General features: G+C 43.8%; 1 protein-coding gene across 1 annotated transcript in view; it reads left to right on the forward strand.

Annotated features, from left to right (window-relative positions):
- Positions 1–3952: 3952 nt before the first annotated feature.
- LOC129497083 (beta-galactosidase-1-like protein 2) overlaps positions 3953–18986 on the forward strand; it is a 63753-nt gene continuing 48719 nt past the window's right edge. Inside the window, exons 1-5 of the mRNA XM_055305573.1 lie at positions 3953–4361; positions 4498–4567; positions 5306–5550; positions 5689–5886; positions 18191–18259. Of these exons, the coding sequence (XP_055161548.1) occupies positions 5462–5550; positions 5689–5886; positions 18191–18259 (356 nt within the window). The 5' untranslated portion in view covers positions 3953–4361; positions 4498–4567; positions 5306–5461. The remainder of the gene's footprint in view (positions 4362–4497; positions 4568–5305; positions 5551–5688; positions 5887–18190; positions 18260–18986) is intronic.

Consider the following 18986-nt stretch of genomic DNA (forward strand, 5'->3'; position numbering starts at 1 on the left):
CAACAAGGAAGGGTCCAGGGCTGGATGGCTTTTCCGCTAAATTCTACCAAACATTTTAAGAAGAATTAGTATCTATTCTTATGAAGCTGTTTCAAAAAATAGGAAAGGAAGTAAAACTGCCAAATCCATTCTATGAGGCCAGCATTACCATGATCCCCAAACCAGACAAAGACCCCAATAAAAAGGAAAATTACAGACCAATATCCCTGCTGAATACAGATACAAAAATTCTCACCAAGATACTAATTAATGGGATCCAACTGTCCATTAAAAGGATTATTCACCAGAATCAACTGGGATTTATTCCTTGGCTGCAAGTTGGTTCAACATTCACAAATCAATCAACCTGATACACCACATTAATAAAACAAAATATGACAATCATATGATCCTCTCAACAGATGTGGAAAAGCATTTGGCAAAATACAAGTTTCTTGATAAAAACCCTTCACAGTGTAGGGATGGAGGGAATATGCCTCATCATCATAAAAGCCATGTACAAAAAATCCACAAGGAATATCATTCTCAATGGGAAACACTGGGAGCCTTTCCCCTAAAGTCAGGAACACGACAGGGATGTCCACTCCCACCCCTGTTGTTCAACATAGGACTAGAAGTCCTAGCCTCAGGTCAGACAGAAGAAATAAAAGGCATTCAAACCAATAAAGAGGGATCCCTGGGTGGTGCATTGGTTTGGCGCCTGCCTTTGGCCCAGGGCGTGATCCTGGAGACCCGGGGTTGAGTCCCACGTCGGGCTCCCAGTGCATGGAGCCTGCTTCTCCCTCTGCCTGTGTCTCTTCCTCTCTCTCTCTCTCTCTCTCTGTGTGTGACTATCATAAATAACTAAAAAAAAAAAAACCAATAAAGACGTCAAACTCATTCTTCCCAAATGACATGACACTCTATGTGGAAAACCCAAAAGACTCCACCCAAAAGTGCTAGAACTCATACAGCAATTCAGCAATGTGGCAGGATATAAAATCAATACCCAGAAGTCTGTTGCATTTCTATACACTATCAATGAAGCAGCAGAACAGGAAATCAAGGACTCAGTTCCATTTACAACTGCACCAAAAACCATAAGACACCTAGGAATAAACCTAACCAAGAGATAAGAGATCTGTACTCTGAAGACTACAGAACACTTATGAAGGAAATTGAGGAAGACACAAAGAAATGGAAAAATATTCCATGCTCATGGGCTGGAAGAACAAATATTGTGAAAAAGTCTTTGGTACCCAAAGCAATCTATACATTCAACGCAATCCCTATCAAAATACCACCAGCAGGGATCCCTGGGTGGCTTAGCGGTTTAGCGCCTGCCTTTGGCCCAGGGTGCGGTCCTGGGGTCCCGAGATCGAGTCCCACGTCGGACTCCCAGCATGGAGCCTGCTTCTCTCTCTGCCTCTCTCTCTGTCTATCATGAATAAATAAATAAAATCTTAAAAAAAATACCACCAACATTTTTCATGCTGGAACAAATAATCCTAAGATTTGTATGGAACCAGAAAAGACCTTGAGTAGCCTGAGGAATATTGAAGAAAAAAAAAACCCAAGGCTGGAAGCATCACAATGCCAGACGTCAAGCTGTATTACAAGCTGTGATAGTCAAGACAGTATGATGCTGGCACAAAAACAGACACATAGATCAATGGAACAGAACAGAGAACCCAGAAATGGACCCTCAACTCTATGGTCAACATGTCTTCAGCAAAGCGGGCAAGACTATCCCCCGGAAAAAAGAGTCTCTTCAACAGATGGTGTTGGAAAACCTGGACAGCCACATCCAGAAGAATGAAATTGGAGCACTTTCTTACACCATAAACAAAACTAAATTCGAAATGGATGAACAACCTACATGTGAGGTACGAATCCATCAAAATCCTAGAGGAGGACGCAGGCAGCAACCTCTTTGACCTTGGCTGCAGCAACTTCTTGCTGGGCACATCTCCAGAGGCAAGGGAAGCAAAGGCAAAAATGAACTCTTGGGACTTCATTAATAAAAAGCTTCTGCACAGCAAAGGGAACAGTCAGCAAAACTAACCGACACCCTGCAGAGGGAGAGGATATTTGCAAATGACATGTCGGATAAAGGGCTGGTGTCCAAGATCTATTGGGAAATTCTCCAACACCCAAAGAACAAACAATCCAGTCAAGAAATGGGCAGAAGGCATGAACAGGCATCTCTCCAAAGCAGACCTACACGTGGCCAACAGACACATGAATAAATGCCCCACATCCCTGGCATCGGGGAAATACAAACAGAACCACAAGGAGACACGCCCGCCGCTGTCACAAGGGCTAAGGTTTGCCAGGGAAACAATCCAGCTTGAGGACGAGAAGGGGGAGGCGGCCACCCGCGCAGCCACCTGGAAAACTGTGCGGGGCCTCAGGGACTTCAAATAGAGCTGCGCTAGGCCCCGCCAGGCGCTCCGGGAGTTCGCCCCAAAGATACGGATGCCGCCATCCGGAGGGGCCCCGCACCCGAGGTTCTCAGCAGCAGTGGCCGCACAGCTGAGGGCTCTAACTGGCGCTTGACCCCCCCCCCACCCCGGGGCGGGGGGTGGGGTGGCTGGGGGCAGCTGCGGGGCCAAAGCTGAAGGAAGGGCCCACCCCAAGCGCTCAGGCGCTGCGCACCGGACAGGCGGGTGTAGACGCGGCTCCTCCACTTCCTGACCCCGCCGGCCTCAGGTGCCCTCGGGGCTCCCCGCAGGTGGGGCGCACGGGGCAGAGGGAGGCTGCAGGCGGGGCCCCCCAGTCCGCGTGCCCCAGGGTGCGCGCTCGAACACCGACGCCGCCCACACAGCCCCAGATCCTGAACCCCCGACGGACCGAGCCTCTGCGTGTGGACGGGTTCCCAGCCCGCTTGGAGGCGCCAGGCTGCCAGCGCGGCGGGCGCCCCGGGGCGAGGGCTCGTCCTTCCGTGTGCTCCGGCCCGGCCCAGCCGGGGGCTGCCCTCCGGGGACGCGTGCCCAGGCCATCCACACGGTGGGGGGGGGGGCTGCGGTTGTCGCGGAGCGGGGCACCCCTGCCCCCAGCCCGCAACCTACGGCGGCCAGCCAGGGTGCCGGTGGGTGGCTCCGCTGCACCGGCTTCCCCGCGGGTGTGGACGGCTGTGTGGGTCCCGCGGGTGTGGGGGGCGGAGGGGCGTGTGGGTCCCCGCGGGTGTGGGCGGGTGTGTGGGTCCCCGCGGGTGTGGACGGGCGTGTGGGTCCCCTCGGGCGTGGGGGGCAGAGGGGCAGGCGGCGCCAGGGCAGCACTCGGGGTGAGCCGCGCGGGCTTGCGGGGCGCGGAGGGAACGCGGTCTTTTTTTTTTTTTAATAAATTAATTTTTATTGGTGTTCAATTTGCCAACATACAGAATAACCCCCAGTGCTCATCCCGTCAAGTGCCCCCCCAAGTGCCCACCACCCAGTCACCCCACCCCCCACCCACCTCCCCTTCCACCACCCCTAGTTCGTTTCCCAGAGTCAGGGGTCTCTCATGGTCTGTCCCCCTCTCTGATATTTCCCACCTATTTTTTCTCCCTTCCCCTCTATTCCCTTCCACTACTTTTTGTATTCCGCGGCCTTGACTCCGCTGACACCGCCCCGCAGCCTGAGCTGTCCCTGCCGGTGACGCCCCCTGAAGGCGGGAGCCAGCCCGGGGCCGGGGGCCAGCGGCGGGGCGGAGAGGGCCGGGCCAGCTCCCTGCGGCGCCCCACCCCGCTGCGGACCCACGGGGTCCGGCCGCTGGCGGTGGCTGCGTCTGCCCGCGGGGTGCGGGGGCGGGTGGGGGGGATGGAGGGGATGGACCCGGGGCGCGGCGTGGGGGATGGAGGGTACGCGGGGGATGGAGGGGATGGGCTGGGGGCGGGGGCCGCGGGGGGCGGAGCGCCCAGGAGGCAGGTTCCCCCGCGTCCTGCCCGCTGCAGCGAGCTGCGGAGCGCGGGGCGCAGGGTAAGGCGAGCTCGGCCCCGGCGCCCCCGGAGCGCAGCCGCGACAGCCCCGGGGCCTCCCTCAGCTCGGGGCCCGCCCGGCAGCCCCACGCCGCGTCCACGCGGGCGACCCCTCGGCTTCCCGCACTTTCTGCACTTTTCCTCCGGGCTCCGGGTGCCGCTGTGTCCCTCTGTGCGCCCCCCGGACTTCCCGAGCGGCCGCCGAGCGCGAGCGGTCCCCAGGACTCCCTCCATCCCGGGGCTCCCGGTTTCCATCCCGGGGGCTCCGCGGTCTCCGTCCTGGGGGCTCCGCGGTCTCTATCCCGGGGCCCCGTTGCGTCTACATCGGTTTTCCTGACAGCGGTTCCAGCCTCTGCGCCCACCTCCACCCGGGGGAAGCCTCAGGACGCCGGCGGGAAAGCCGAAGCTCACGGAGGCCGCACAGGTGTTTGGCGTCTCCTGCCTTTGTTCAGAAAACCCCTGTTGGGTGGTTCAGGCTCTGCGGTGGGTGAGGACAGAGCCGCGCCGCAGGCAGGTGCCCCCCTAACCGCCCCCCCCCCCCCCCCCGCCGTCTGTGCTAGGCCGCCCTGGTTCTGCGCACCTGGGGTCTGGGCTTTTGCTGCAGGAGGAAAGCGTCTGCCGCCGGTGCAGGTGAGCGCGTCAAGATCGCTGGGAAGGGGAGGAGGGCGGGGGGTGGGGGTGAATGGGTGACGGGCACGGAGGGGGACACTTGACGGGATGAGCACTGGGTGTTATTCTGTATGTTGGTAAATTGAACACCAATAAAAATTAATTTATTAAAAAAAATAAAAATAAATAAAAATGAAAGATCGCTGGCAGGGGATCCCTGGGTGGCTCAGTAGTTTAGCGCCTGTCTTCAGCCCAGGGCGTGATGCTGGAGACCCGGGATCAGGTCCCACATCCGGCTCCCTGCATGGAGCCTACTTCTCCCTCTGCCTGTGTCTCTGCCTCTCTCTCTCTCTGTGTGTCTCTCATGAATAAGTAAATAAAATCTTAAAAAAAATAAAAAGATCACGGGGACAGAGGAGAGGGTGTTGGGGGTGATGAGGCGAGCGCCCCACAGCAGCAGAGCGGCTGGTAGCTGGGCTGCCGGGGCAGGTTGGGACCTTGCTCCAGAAGAGGCCCCTGCATTCTGCCCTGGGTTCTCTGCTAGCCGCTGACTGTTAGGGCTCGTGTCTAGGGGGCAGGGGGGCCCCGTGCACACTCCCAGACACTGTCCTCTCTTCTGGGAAACCTCCACCGCCCGATCTTCTCTAAGAAATAAGTGGTGCCCGGAAGCCCAGTGACTCTCAGGAGGTTCTTTGGGGCGCTGGCCCCCTCCTGCAGCCAGTAGACGTGTCCCTGAGGTGCTGTCTGTCCTGAGTGCAGGTGGTGAAGCCCGGGGACTGTGTGCAGAAGCCCGGGGACCACGTGCGGAACCCTGCCATCCAGGGAGGCCACCTCCACCCGCCAGGCCTCACTCAGCTCCCGCAGCCTCCTGGGCGTCCGCAGTGTCTGACTTGCGCTCTGTCCTCTCCGCCTAGCATGCTGACCTTGTTGAGGCCGGTGGGCATCCTGTACCTGTCTTCAGGATTATTGGTACTAGCTCAGTTTAGAGGACACTTTTCACCCAGGTATGTTTGGGAAGGGCTGGGAAGTTTCCCTTTGCCCTGGAGGTGCACCTAGGGCCCTGAAGGAAAGGCCTTTCTTATCTGCCCGTGGGCCCCATGGGTCACATCTTTAGGACCTCACACGCTCCTTTGTCCTTGCAGGATGAATCAGATTTTCCTGACTCCCTCCCGCATGATAAATCGTGGTGTGGGTCTGAAAGTAGAAGGCTCGAGCTTCACGCTGGACGGCTCCCCCTTCCTGATCATAGCAGGCACCATCCACTACTTCCGGGTGCCCAGGGAGTACTGGAGGGACCGCCTGCAGAAGCTGAAGGCCTGCGGCTTCAACACGGTCACCACGTGAGTGCGGGCCCCTACATTCAAGAACGTATAGTCTGAATTCCTACCTCTGAGACTTTATTAGACCAGTCTAAGGGTTGACTCTTCTAGTGCTTTCTTCCTTGTCCTTCGAATGTCCGAGTCTCCGCTTGCTATCTCCAGAATATCCATCCTGTGGCTAGAGGATCCCATTGCTCTGAAGAGCCTCCCTCTCAACAGGGTCACTGTGGCCTGCGAGCAGAAGTCTGCCTTCCAGAGGCAGCGGCCAGTACGGGTGGCTGTAGGTCAGTGGCCCCGACTACTCAAGGAGCTCAGGCCCGGCAGCCTCTCTCCTCCCTGGATACCCTCCGTTGCAGTGATGAGCCCAGGATAGAACAGTTCCAGAAGATTTTGTCTTTGAAGATAGGTTTCGCGGGGGGCCAGGTCTGGCAAGTAATATAAGTATCATCATCCTACAAGCTGAAATTAACTAAAATTAGTCATTTCTTTCTAGGCTTCTAAACTTGGAAAGTGCTTATGCATTACTGTTTTCATATCAGTTTTAGTTCTCTTTCGTGGTTTGAGTTTTAAAATATAGGTTTAAAAGAAAAAAATATTTAATTGGAATTAGATTTGGTGAATGACGAGAGTGATGTTTAAAAGCCTTTACCAGGGATCCCTGGGTGGCTCAGCGGTTTGGTGCCTGCCTTTGGCCCAGGGCGCGATCCTGGAGTCTCGGGATCGATCCTGGAGTCTCGGGATTGAGTCCCACATCAGGCTCCTGGCATGGAGCCTGCTTCTCCCTCCTCCTGTGTCTCTGCCTCTCTCTCTCTATGTCTATCATAAATAAATAAATAAATCTAAAAAAATAAATGAAAGCCTTTACCTCTAACTGTCATAATGCCTTTTACACATCACATCGTTTTCCCTCTTTTCTGCCCCTCATTATTTTGTCCCTTTATATAGCAGTGATTCACACGCTGAAATTTTGTAAACTATTAAAACTTTAAAGACAGTGTGGTCTAAATAAGACAGCTCCATTTTTGTTTGTTTTTTTAGCACTGTTGCTTAGAAAAGTAGGAAGTGTCACCCTTATTTCATAAACTATGAGACATTCTAAGTGTCTCAGAGGAAGAGAGCATTGTCTCAGAAGGAAGGCAGCCTTCTACATTAAAGACATTTAGGATATAAAGACTGCATTGCCTTAAAAAAAAGCTATATACACTTAATCAGCCAGGGTCTTGCAGGGACAAACCTAGGGTCTGACAAAATCAGATCTGCTGACTTTCAGGGAGGGAGGGAGTTCGAGAGGAATGATGAAGTGCCAGTCTCAATGGAGACAAAGGGGGAGAGATTGCAGGGTTAGGCCCCAGGTGCAGGATCCTGAAGGGAGTCTGAGGAAAGCAGGCACGACGTCCAGACTGCTTGATTCCAATGCAAGATTAGACAGCGGGTCTAGCCAGGCTTGGGTTCTGGCACGAGGTGAGGGTAGTTTAGCAATTGGGGCCCCCTAGAAGTAAATGGGTATAGCAGACAGGATCTGGGGGTGTCACTGGTGAGAAAGTAATGCTCACTCAAAGAGGTGACATTTTACAACTGCTACACCCCCTTGGCAGCCACAGTGTCTCTTATTATCCGTGTCTACCTCCCAGTCTGAAAAATGGCAGGACTGGTTTTTCTTTTTCCATCAAACTAGTTTCCATTCTTTCCATCCTGAACAGGTTTTCAGTCATTACAGACATTCACTACGGATTCACAGAAACTTCACCTCAGTATCAGTAGATCTTGACCACTGTTGGAGAATGCAACCCCAAATTTCATTTCCCGGCTACTCATGGTTCCGTTGTATTATGTATTCATTCTTGGACTATCATAACACTTAATTATTTCTTTGTGTTTTAGTTGTGTTAGTTTCCCCTTTTTCCAAATATGATAGTGGGTTTCTAGATTTTTGTTCTGTTTTAGTTTCTCAGCCTTTTATTGCCTGCTTCATGAATTATTTGCTAATTGAATTTTTTGCTTTGCTGGATGCTCAAGAGTTTATATAAATAACACTCAACCTTAATCTGTCAACTAGTTCTTTCGAATACTTTTACCCACTTTACACTATAAAGACATTAAAATGCTTTGTCTCAGTTTTTTCTTTCTTCACGTGCATGTTATTGTTAGGTATTTTAATTCTAAATAACAGAACTGTTATTGCTGTTCTGGAAACTTAATGCATGGAGAACACACTTTTGAATTTTCTATAGTGTAGATTTGCTGGTGACAAAGTTCTTATTAGCTTTTGTTTATTTGAAAATGTCTTCCTTTTCCTTTTGTTCGTGAGGAATGTTTTCACTGGTATAAAATTCTAGGTTGGCAGGTGTTTTAGCATTTTGAAGATAATGCCAGTGCCTCTGGCTTTCAGTTTCCGTGGTAAAGTCAGCTAGCTGTCCCTTAACTGATGCTCCTTAGAGGGCCATATATCATTTTCCCTAGTTGCTTTGAGGACTTGAAGGATTCCCCCCCCAAAAAAAAGACATTATTTTTGTTTTTTTAATTTATTTTTATTATTTATTTGTTTATTTATTTATTTATTTGACATTCTTTTTAAGAGGATTTTTAGGTTCACAACAAAATTAAGCAGAAAGTGGAGAGTTTGACTTCTGGAGAAGGGAGAGGAGCCAGATGTTGTGCTAGTTTACCAATGCACAGTGATTTAATAAACTAACTATTCCTGAAAAATGAAGTTCCTGTAGCATCCTAACTGAAGGGGTTTGTCGAGCTTCCAGGTTGGTGAGCACACTGAGGTGCTGGAAGGGTGGTGTGTCCAGGGGAGGCATGGAAGCTCCCTGTTCCTTCCCTGTACCTTGTCCTATGCATCTCTTCTATCTGACAGTTCCTGAGTTGTATCCTTTAAAATAGACTGATAAAAAGCTAATTATTACCCAGAGTTTTGTGCGCAGTTCTGTCTAGCAAATTATCAAACTCAGAGACGGGGATCATAGAAACCCCTGATTGTAGCTGACTGATCAGAAATACAGGTGACAACCCGGGACTGCTATGTGAAATGGAGGAGTGAGGGAGTCATCATGTGGGACTGAGCCCAGTTAGCCCTGCTAACTGTGGGCGGTTAGTGTTAGAGCTCAGGTAAATTGTAGGACACCCAGTTGGTATCCGCTGGAATTGGAGAATTGCTTGGGGTGGGAAAAGCCTGCATATCTGGTGTCAGAACTGTTGTGTGACTAGAACGAGACAAATTTTCCTTGAAATTGACAATTCCTTTCTTGTAGCACTTAAAAACCTATTGTGCTACTTCCTTCTGGACTCCGTAGAATAAGGCTATATTCCATGTCTCATAATTGACTGTAACTCCAAGGGGGTTCCTCTATAAGTAATGCATCATTTCTCTCTGGACTTTCACAATTTTTTCTTTATATTTAGTTTAGGTTTTTTGTTTTGTTTTTTAGTGTTTCAATAAGAAAAGACTTTAACTTCTAGAGTAAGTAGTTTGGGGTTTATAATAAAATTAAGAGGAAGGCACAGAGATTTTCCGTATAATGCTAGCCCCCAACCCACCAGAACCACCCTCACTATCAACATCACCCATCACAGTGGTTCATAAATGATACTCAACAAACCTACACTGACACATCATTAATCACCCAAAGTTCATAGTTTGCCTTACAGTTCACTCCTGGTTTAGTTGAATGTATAATGACACTTATCCACCATTAACAGTATCCCAGAAAGTAGTTTCACGGTCTTAACAATCCTGTGCACCACCTGTTCATCCTCCGTCCCCACTATCTCCTGGCCACCACTGATCTTTCCAGTGTTTCCACATTTTGCCTTTTCCAAAATGTCATGTAGTTGGAATCATACAGAAGGGGGCCTTTTCAGACTGGCTTCTTTCATTTGGTAATATGCATTGAATTTTCCTTTATGTATTATTTTCATGATTTGATAGGTTACTTTTTCAGTTTTGAATGATTTTTCATTGTTAGATAGTATTGTTTGCCCAATTGTTCATTGCTGTTATACAGGAAAATGATTGAATTTTGTATATCAACTTTGTTTTCTGCAACCTCACTATTGATCACTTAGTAGTTCTGAGAGGTTTGTTTCATCAATTGTTTTGAATTTAATAGACAAATATCATCAGTGAACAAAGAAACTTTTATGTTTTTCTGCCCAATCTGTATACTTTTTATTTAATTTCTTGTTTTATTGCATTGATTATGCTTTGTAGTACAATACTGAAAAGAGTGGCAATAAGGGACAAATTGCCTTGCCCCTAATCTTAGCAGTGAAACTTCTGATTTCTTATGATTAAGTTTGGTATTAGCTATTTGGTATTAGCTATTTAAGTAGGTATTCTAGAGCTATTTCTTTATGAAGTTGAGGCAGTTCTCTTTTCCTAGTGTACTGATGGTTTTTTTTTTATCATGAATAGGTGTTAAATTTTCTGAAATACTTTTAATGCATCTATTGATAAAATTATGTGACTGTTTTTCTTCTATAGCCTCTTGATATGATGTATTATATTAACCATTATTTTGTTTAGGTCTTCAACTGACTGGATGAGGCTTATCTGGTTAGGGAGTGCAATCCACATTACTCAGTCCACCAGGTCAAATGTTAATCTTTTCCAGAAACACTTGTATACCATTTGACCAAGTGTCAGAGCAGCTGATTGCCTTGTCAAGTCAACATGTAGAATTAACCATTACATCAGTTGTCTCTCACTCTGGCTTTTGGGGCAGCAATCTTCCCTGTGACCTCTCTTCTGATGAATAAGAAGAGTTGTTGCTTTTCAACAGCTTCCAGTTTTTCAGCTTTGTTCTAGGCTCTTTGTTACTTCTCGGGCCAGAAAGTGGAAATCTTTTTGATGCCTCTGTCAGTTAATAAAAAACTTGCTCACTTTTTCTTGTTTTCCTCATTAAGAGGTTTGGCCCAAATTACCTACTATCTTTCTGGTAGTAAACATTCTCAATTCCTTTTTTTTCCTATTCCTCTTCATTTTAGTTTTATCTTAAAGTAATATTTGATTTGAGTATTCAGTATTTAAGGGTTTAGCTTGGTAAATTTTGATTAAGGAAACCTACTCCTGTAACCAACCCCCAAAACCTCACAGTACACCAATATCTCAGAAGCTCCCCCATCCCCCTTACAGTCATGACCTCCCTCCAAAAGATAACTATTACTCATTATTCTAACACATAGGTTACTTTGGCCTGTTTTTGAACTTTATGTAAATGGAATCCTACAATATGTACTCTGTTGTGTCTAATATCTTTTGTTCAAAATTGTGTTTATGAGATTCATCCTTATTACCACATATTTTAGCTTGTTCACTCTCATAATTGTATGGAACTACATTGATGATAATACCAAAATGTATTTGTTTTGTGGATAGACATTTAGATATTTTCAGTTTTTAGCTATTGGAAATGGTAGGGCCGTGAACAATCTTGTACTTGTCTTTTTGGTGAGACTATGTAAACACTTCTGTTGGATATACATCTAGGAATGAATATGATGAACAATAAGATAGATGTATGTTTAGTTTTAGTGAATAATGTCAACTAGTTTTCCACAGATTCCAAAGTCAGTGGCATTATGTAAATACATGTTGTTTTGTGACCATTTCCTCTATCAATATCCAGAACTTTTTCATTATCCCATACTACTCTATTAAGAAATAACTTCTCATTCTTTTCTCCCTTCATTCCCTGGTAACCACTGTTCTACTTTCTATCTCTGTGAATTTGATATTTGGTGCCTCATATACATGGAAACATATAATATTTGTCCTTTTATGTCTGGCTTATTTCACTTAGCACAACGTGCAAGCTTCATTTATGTTATAGCACATATCAGATTTCATTCCTTTCTAAGGTTGAATAACATTCAACAAAATATATTTTGTTATCCATTCATCTGTGGATACGCACTTGGATTCTTTCTGCCTTTTGGCTGTTGTGAACAATGCTGCTGTGAACACTGGTGCATAAATATCTATTTGCGTTATTGATTTCAATTCTTTTGTGTGTGTTCCCAGAAGTGGAATTGCTGGCTCAAATTGTAATTCTATTTTAAATTTTTTGAGGAATGCTCTGGTTTTTTGTTTTGTTTTGTTTTGTTTGTTTTTTTTTTACAGAAGATGCACTGTTTCAGATTTCTACCAGCAATGGACAAGCATTCCATCCTAATGATGTGGAGTGGTGTCTCTTTTTGTGATTTCGATTTGCATTTCCCCAATGATTAATGGTGCTGAGCATCTTTTCATGTACTTATTGACCATTTATATATATTTTTTGGAAGAACTATCTATTCAAATAGTTATGTTCTGTCCATTTTTAAAAAAGATTTTATTTATTGATTGAGAGAGACACACACAGAGAAAGAGACAGAGACAGAAGCAGGCTCCCTGTAAGGAGCTGGATGTGGGACTCAATCCGGATCCTGGGATCACGCCATGAGCTGAAGGCAGATGCTCAACCGCTGAGCCACCAGCGTCCCACTTCTGTCCATTTTGAATTGGGTAGTTTGTTTTTTTATTGTTGAGTTGTTGGAATTCTTCATATATTCTGGATATTAATATCTTATGAGATATGTGATTACAAATATTTTCTTCTTTTCTATGAGTTACATTCTGTTGAAAGTATCTTTTGATGCACAAAAGTTTTAAATTTTCATGAAGTTCAACTTGTCTACTTTTCTTTTTCTTGCCTGTACCTTCATTGTCATATCCAAGAAATTATTGCCATATCCTATGTCATGAAGCCTTCTCAAAAGGTTTTTTTTCTCAGAGTTTTATAATTTTAGTGTCTAGACTGTGAGCTTTGTGAGGGCAGGAATTTTTTTGACTGTTTTGATGATCTTTGGTGCTTATAATAGCGCCTGAATTAGTAGGTTTCTGAATGGCTTGTGTCTGTTTCTTTTGTTTTCAGTTATTATATTAACTTTATAAAATGAGTTTACTTTGATTTGACATGTATTATACAGCATCTTGGAATTTGATTCTTATAACTGAGAATAATTTACTAAAAATATCATTTTTGATAATGGTGTTGGTACAAGGATTTGAATATTTAGTTATTATAGCTTTCATCTATACTTTCTAATTTAACCAAATTTTATGCTTTTATTGAAATAGGCAATTTGTCTTTTTTTTTGAAGTTTTTATTCATGAGACAGAGAGAGAGAGAGAGGCAGAGAAACATGCAGAGGGAGAAGCAGGCTCTATGCAGGGAGCCCGACATGGGACTTGATCCTGGGTCTCCAGGAATGGGCCCTGGGCTGAAGGTAGCACTAAACCACTGAGCCACCTGGGCTACCCGCAATTTTTATTTTTTAACAAGATTTTCCATCAACTAGAGAGTTCCAGATTTCTTTGTATACATTTTTAACGTTATATTCTTTAAGCTACTTTAATATCCTTTACCATATTAGTTCTATTTCTCTTTAATTTCCAATTTCTCATTAATTATTTTCCCATTTTTAAAGTAATTTTTCAGCTTTATTGAGATATAATTGAGAAATTGTAATTTTTTATTTTTTATTTTTATTGTTTTGCACAGCATAGTGAATTTTAGTGTTCCCCCTTTGGTCGGAAGAGATTACTCTTTCTGCTTCTGGAGACAATCGTAGGTGTCTGGCACAGAAAGGATTTGGCCCAATATCTTGCTGACTTAGAGCACTGAAAAGCACAGAAAGGTCACAGCTCAGACTCCTGTGGGCTGGGCTAGAGCAGGAGGTAGATAGGGAGGTAATTTATACAGATGAGCAGAATGTGGATGTGGCCTCAAGTTCTTGTTCACAGAGGTAGTTTGTCCTGGGTGGGTGCTGGTGCAGCTGAAGGCACCTTTAGTGCTCGGGCTGGGTAAATGCTGCTGGGGTGGTTCTTGTGTGCCCAGTCCACCAGGTCATTGCTCTGGAACCATAGCTGGATCTCTCTCTCGGCCCCTTCCACAGAATTTCTGGTGTGGATGACATTCTTGCTGGGGTGGATGATAACGTCTCCACAGTGGTGCCAACTGAGTCGGTGTAGACCATGTTGGGCCCTTCCCAGACAGGGCTTTGCAGGCCACGATCACTGTGGGGCCAGAGCTCCTGTAGCTGGTAAGAGCTAGGTAGAGGGTCATACCTACAGGTCATACCTGCAGGTCGTAGGGCATGGTAGTGCTCAGCAAGGATGCTCCAGCACCTACAGCATCTTCAGCCCCAGCCCGAAGCCCCCATCTCAGAGTCCTCCATCCTTTCCCTGATGAGTTACCTTTGCACCCCATGAGGCTTCCTTGTGACCAAAGTCCACTCTCAGATCCAGGAGGACCCTCCTCAGCTGGGGCGCTTGAGTAGGCTCAGGCCGGGCAGGTGGGCCAGGTAGCTGCCCCACAGTGGGATGCACTGAAGAGGCCACCTGGGCCTCCTTGCCTCTGGCTGAGCACTGTGAGCAATGCTCTCCTTGAAGCCAGAGTCCACGATCCCCCAGAGGGAGCAGCTGTAATATATTTAAAGTATACATGTGATTAAAGTAGACATTGTGAGATGGTTCTAACCTATAATCCAGTTAATAGACACATCCATCACCTCACATATTTATCTTCGTTTGTGCTTTGGTGAGAACACTTAAATCCTATTCCCTTAACAAATTTCAGTTATACGGTACAGTATTACCAGCTGTATACCGCGGTATACATTAGCTCCACAGCCTTTACTCATCTTGTAATTGAAGGTTTGTATCCTTTTATCAATCTCTCCCCATTTCCTCCATGCTCAGGCCCTGGAAGCCAACACTGTATTCTGTGTCTATGTGTTCATTTTGTTCTTTGTTTTCTAAGATTCCACATATAAGTGATACCAGATGGTATTTGTCATGCTGCCTGGCTTACTTCTCTACCATAATGCCCCTAGATTAATTTATGTTGTCACAAGTGACAGGATTTCCTCCTCTTTTTAAGGCTAAAAATTATTCCTGTGTGTGTGCCTGTATGCGTTATCGCCTTTTCTCAAATCATTTATCCGTCATCAGACACTTAAATTGTTTCCATAGCTCGGTTATTGTGAATGATGCTTCTGTGACCATGGGAGTACAGATATCTCTTTGCGGTAATGCTCACTTCCTTTGGGTACATACCCAGAAATAGGATTGCTGAATCATAGGATAGGGCTATTTTTAATTTCTGGAGAAACTCCCACACAGTTTTCCGTGATGGCTGAACCAACTTATAGTTCCACCAGTAGTGCCACAAGTATTCCTTTTCTCCCCACACCCTTACCAAACTTTGTTATATCTTGTCTTTTTGATGATAGACACCCTAACAGCTCTGAAGTGGTATCTCACTGTGGTTTTGATTTGCATTTTTCTGGTGACTGGGGATGTTGAGTACCCTTTGATGTATCCCTTGTATATTTGTACATCCTCTTGGGGAAAATGTTTATGCAGATTATTTGCCCATTTTTGTCTTGGATTATTTTTTTTGCTATGGAGTTGTAGGAGTTTCTTGTATATTTTGGATGTTAACCCCTAATCAGATTTGCAAATTTCATTAGATTTGCACATTTGCAAATATTTTCTCCCATTCCATAGGTTGCCTTTTCATCTTGTTGCTGGTTTCTGTGACTGTGCAGATCTTTTAGTTTGAAGTAATCCCTCTTATTTATTTTTGCTTTTGTTGCCTTGGCTTTTTGTGTCAAATTCAAAAAATCATTGCCAAGGCCGATGTCAAGGAGCTTGTTTCTCCTAGGACTTCTATGGTTTCACATCTTAATATTTATGTCTTTAAACCATTTTGAGTTGATTTTTGTGTGGTGTAAGATAGAGGGTTAGTTCATTCATTTGCACATGGCCGTCGAGCTTCCCAACACCACTTATTACAGTATATTCTGGACTGATTTGTTATAAATTAATTGACTATAGGGCAGGAGTTTATTTCTGGGCTCTCTATACTGTTCCACTGACCTATATGTCTATTCTTATGCCAATTCTTTACTGTTGTCATTACTGTAGCTTAATATACTTTAACATCAGGAATTGTGATGCCTCCAGTTTTGTTATTCTTTTTCAATTATTTTGGCTATCCATTGTCTTTTTGTAGTTTCATACAAATTTTAGGATTTTTTTTTCTGTGACAATTGCCATTGTAGCTTTGTTAGAAATTGCATGAATCTATAGTTTGCTTTGGGTAGTGTGGTCATTTTGACAATCATTAATTCTTCCACTCCTAGAGTATGGAATATTTTTCCACTTATTTATGTTGTTTAATTTCTATATATCTGTACATTTTCCAGTTTTTTCTTATAATTGACTTCTAGTTTCATACCGTTGTGGCCAGAAACAAGCTTGGTATGATTTCATTCTTCTTAGATTTATTAAGACTTGTTTTGTGGCCTAACGTGTGATCTGTCCTGGAGAATGTTCCACATGCACTTGAGAAGAATGTGTGTTCTGCTGCTGTTGGGTGAAATGTTCTATATATGTCTAGTAGGCTCATCTGGTCTAACGTGTTGTTCAGGTCCAGTGTTTTCTTTATTGGTTTTATGTTTGGATGATTTATCCATTGTTGAAAGTGTGATATTGAATTAAATCATTTTTAAGGATCCTGGATTTGTTTCCAAAGTTTTTATGTAAAGTTCTATATCTAAATTTTTAAATTCCTAATTTAATCTAGGAATTTTTTTCTAGACATATAGAGCTAGTACTAGGAACTCTTACAATGGCATAGTTCCATTTCACTCTTCTAATCCTTTGTGCTGTGCTGTATCATGTGTTTTGTTTTTTAAAAACTACAAAATTCATAGTATATTGTTATTTCTCTGCTTTGAACATCTAGTTATATTTGAATTTAAAGTGATAAAATATCTTTTTTATTTACCACATACTTACCATTTTTGGTGCTCTTCAATTTCTTTATATAGATTTTAATTTCCTATGGTATTATTTCTTTCTGTGGAAGAACTGCCTTTGACATTTCTTGTAGTGGAAGTCCATTAGTAATCAATTCTATTTGCTTTTGTTTCTTTGAAAAGTTGATTCTTTTCCATCTTCTATTTTGAGAGAGAATTTCACTGAGTATAGAGAGAATTCTAGGTTGACATGGTTTATTTTTGTTTTTGTTTTTTATTTTCAGTACCTTAAAAAGTTTTTTTGTTGACTCCTGACCTGCACATTATCTGGACAAATCTGCTGTACTTCTTATCTGCCTCCATCCCAACCTTTGATTGCTTTTAAGATTTTCTCTCTTTCATTCGTTTTCAGCAATTTGATTCTAATGTGCTATGGTATAGATCTTTTTTTTTAAATTCTACTTGTGGTTCACTGAAATTCTTGGATCTGTAGGTTTATAGTTTTCATCAAATTTGGTAAAATTGTGGGTCTATTTCTACTACTATTTTTGCCTCTCCTTTTTTCCTCCAGGGGTCCAATTGCATATATAGAGACTTCTTGATAAGGAATCATGTATCACTGATGCTGTGTTCATTGTTATTTTTAGTCTTCGTTTTTTCTATTTTCCATTTTGGATAGTTTCTTTTGTTCTGACAATTTATTCTGTTTTATCTACTCTGCTGTTAGTCTCAGCCAATACATTTTTCACGTGCTGCTGTTAATAGTATCCAGAGTATTTTTTTATTATAGATGCTATATTTTTAAAACTTAGAAGTTCCATTTGAGTCTTTTTTATATCTTCCTTTTCTCCTCATTGTGGTTAAGCATTCCTTTACTAATTAGAGATATGGTAAAATTTGTTATACCTTTTTAGTTTTTTTTCCTGCTAGTTTCATCTTATATGTCATTTCTGGGTTTGTTTCTATTGATTTTTTTTTCTGTTTTGTGTCACAGTTTCCTGTTTTCTGCATGCCTAGCAATTTTCGTAATGGTTCTTGGCTATTGCGAATCTTGTATTGTTGACTGCTGGATTTCATTTTATTCATTTAAAGAAAACTGTATAATCTAGTTCTATAAACTTTTTAGCTCTTTCTGGTTTCTGTTATAAAAACAGTTTCTGGTTTTTCTTTTTTTGCCATTATAGATACGTATTTAAATTTTTCATATGTTTTGATTAGTATTTAAAAAAAGAAATTTGTGGTTACACTCCAGAGGGTGTTACATATACATCTTTCTCACTTGAAGTTCAGCATCAAGGAACAGTATTGGCTGCTTGAATCTGCACTGGGCATTTGAAAGGGGAAATTTTAAATTTAATACAAAGTTCATTTACACACAGAAAGGGGCTTGGCTACTGAAATCTTCAGTTTCCTTCACAGTAGAGGTAGCCCAGGTGCTATATTAAAACTGGAGGAATCAATATGGAATGAGGGCAAATAAAAGGTTTTTATGTTTCTCTTTTTTCCATTGCAGGCATATTCCTTGGAACCTTCATGAGCCAAGAAAAGGCTGGTTTTATTTTACTGCAAACCTGGATTTCGTGTATGTCTTAATGCTGAAGTTGCCTGTTTCTATGGCTTGAAGACAGGGTTTAGACTCTGTGGGATAAGTTGCACAAGGGCACCTTACTTTCTGTTTGAGAAATCATCAGGAAGATCTGATCATTTTGTTCCCAGGATTGAAACCCTCTGGCGCAGTGAATCTGTTATTTGCAGTGGAGCTTAGACTATAGCGTCTGTGGTGCATTTTATGAACCGTATGGTTTAGAAAGTCTACATGCTGTGGTTTATTATGAAGAGCCTACTTTCTCAGTTATAAGAGGATAATTCTGGCCTATAATTTGGAAGGCTTCTAATATGTGGTACAGAGTCTAGATGGTCCCCAACTTACAACGGTTTGACTTACGATGTTTTGACTTTACAATGGTGTGAAAGTGAGAGCATTTGGTAGAAACTGTGCTTCAAATTCTGAAGTTTGATCTTTTCCCAGGCTAACAATATGTTGCACTCTGTACTCTTATGATACTGGACAGTAGCCACTAGTTATAGTACCTAGTCAGGCTGGCAGTCATGAGAGTAGACCGTGATATACAACCATCTGTACCTATACAGCCATTGTTTTTCAGTTTGAGTATAGTACTCAATAAATTACATGAGACGTTTTACACTTTATTATAAAATAGGCTTTGTGTTAGCTGATTTCGCCCAGTTGTAGGCTACTGTAAGTGTTCTGAGCTCATTGTTGAGTAGGTTAAGCTAAGCTATGATGT

The sequence above is a fragment of the Nyctereutes procyonoides genome, unplaced genomic scaffold (genome assembly GCF_905146905.1).
Source record: "Nyctereutes procyonoides isolate TBG_1078 unplaced genomic scaffold, NYPRO_anot_genome, whole genome shotgun sequence".
In the NCBI taxonomy this organism is placed as follows: Eukaryota; Metazoa; Chordata; class Mammalia; order Carnivora; family Canidae; genus Nyctereutes; species Nyctereutes procyonoides.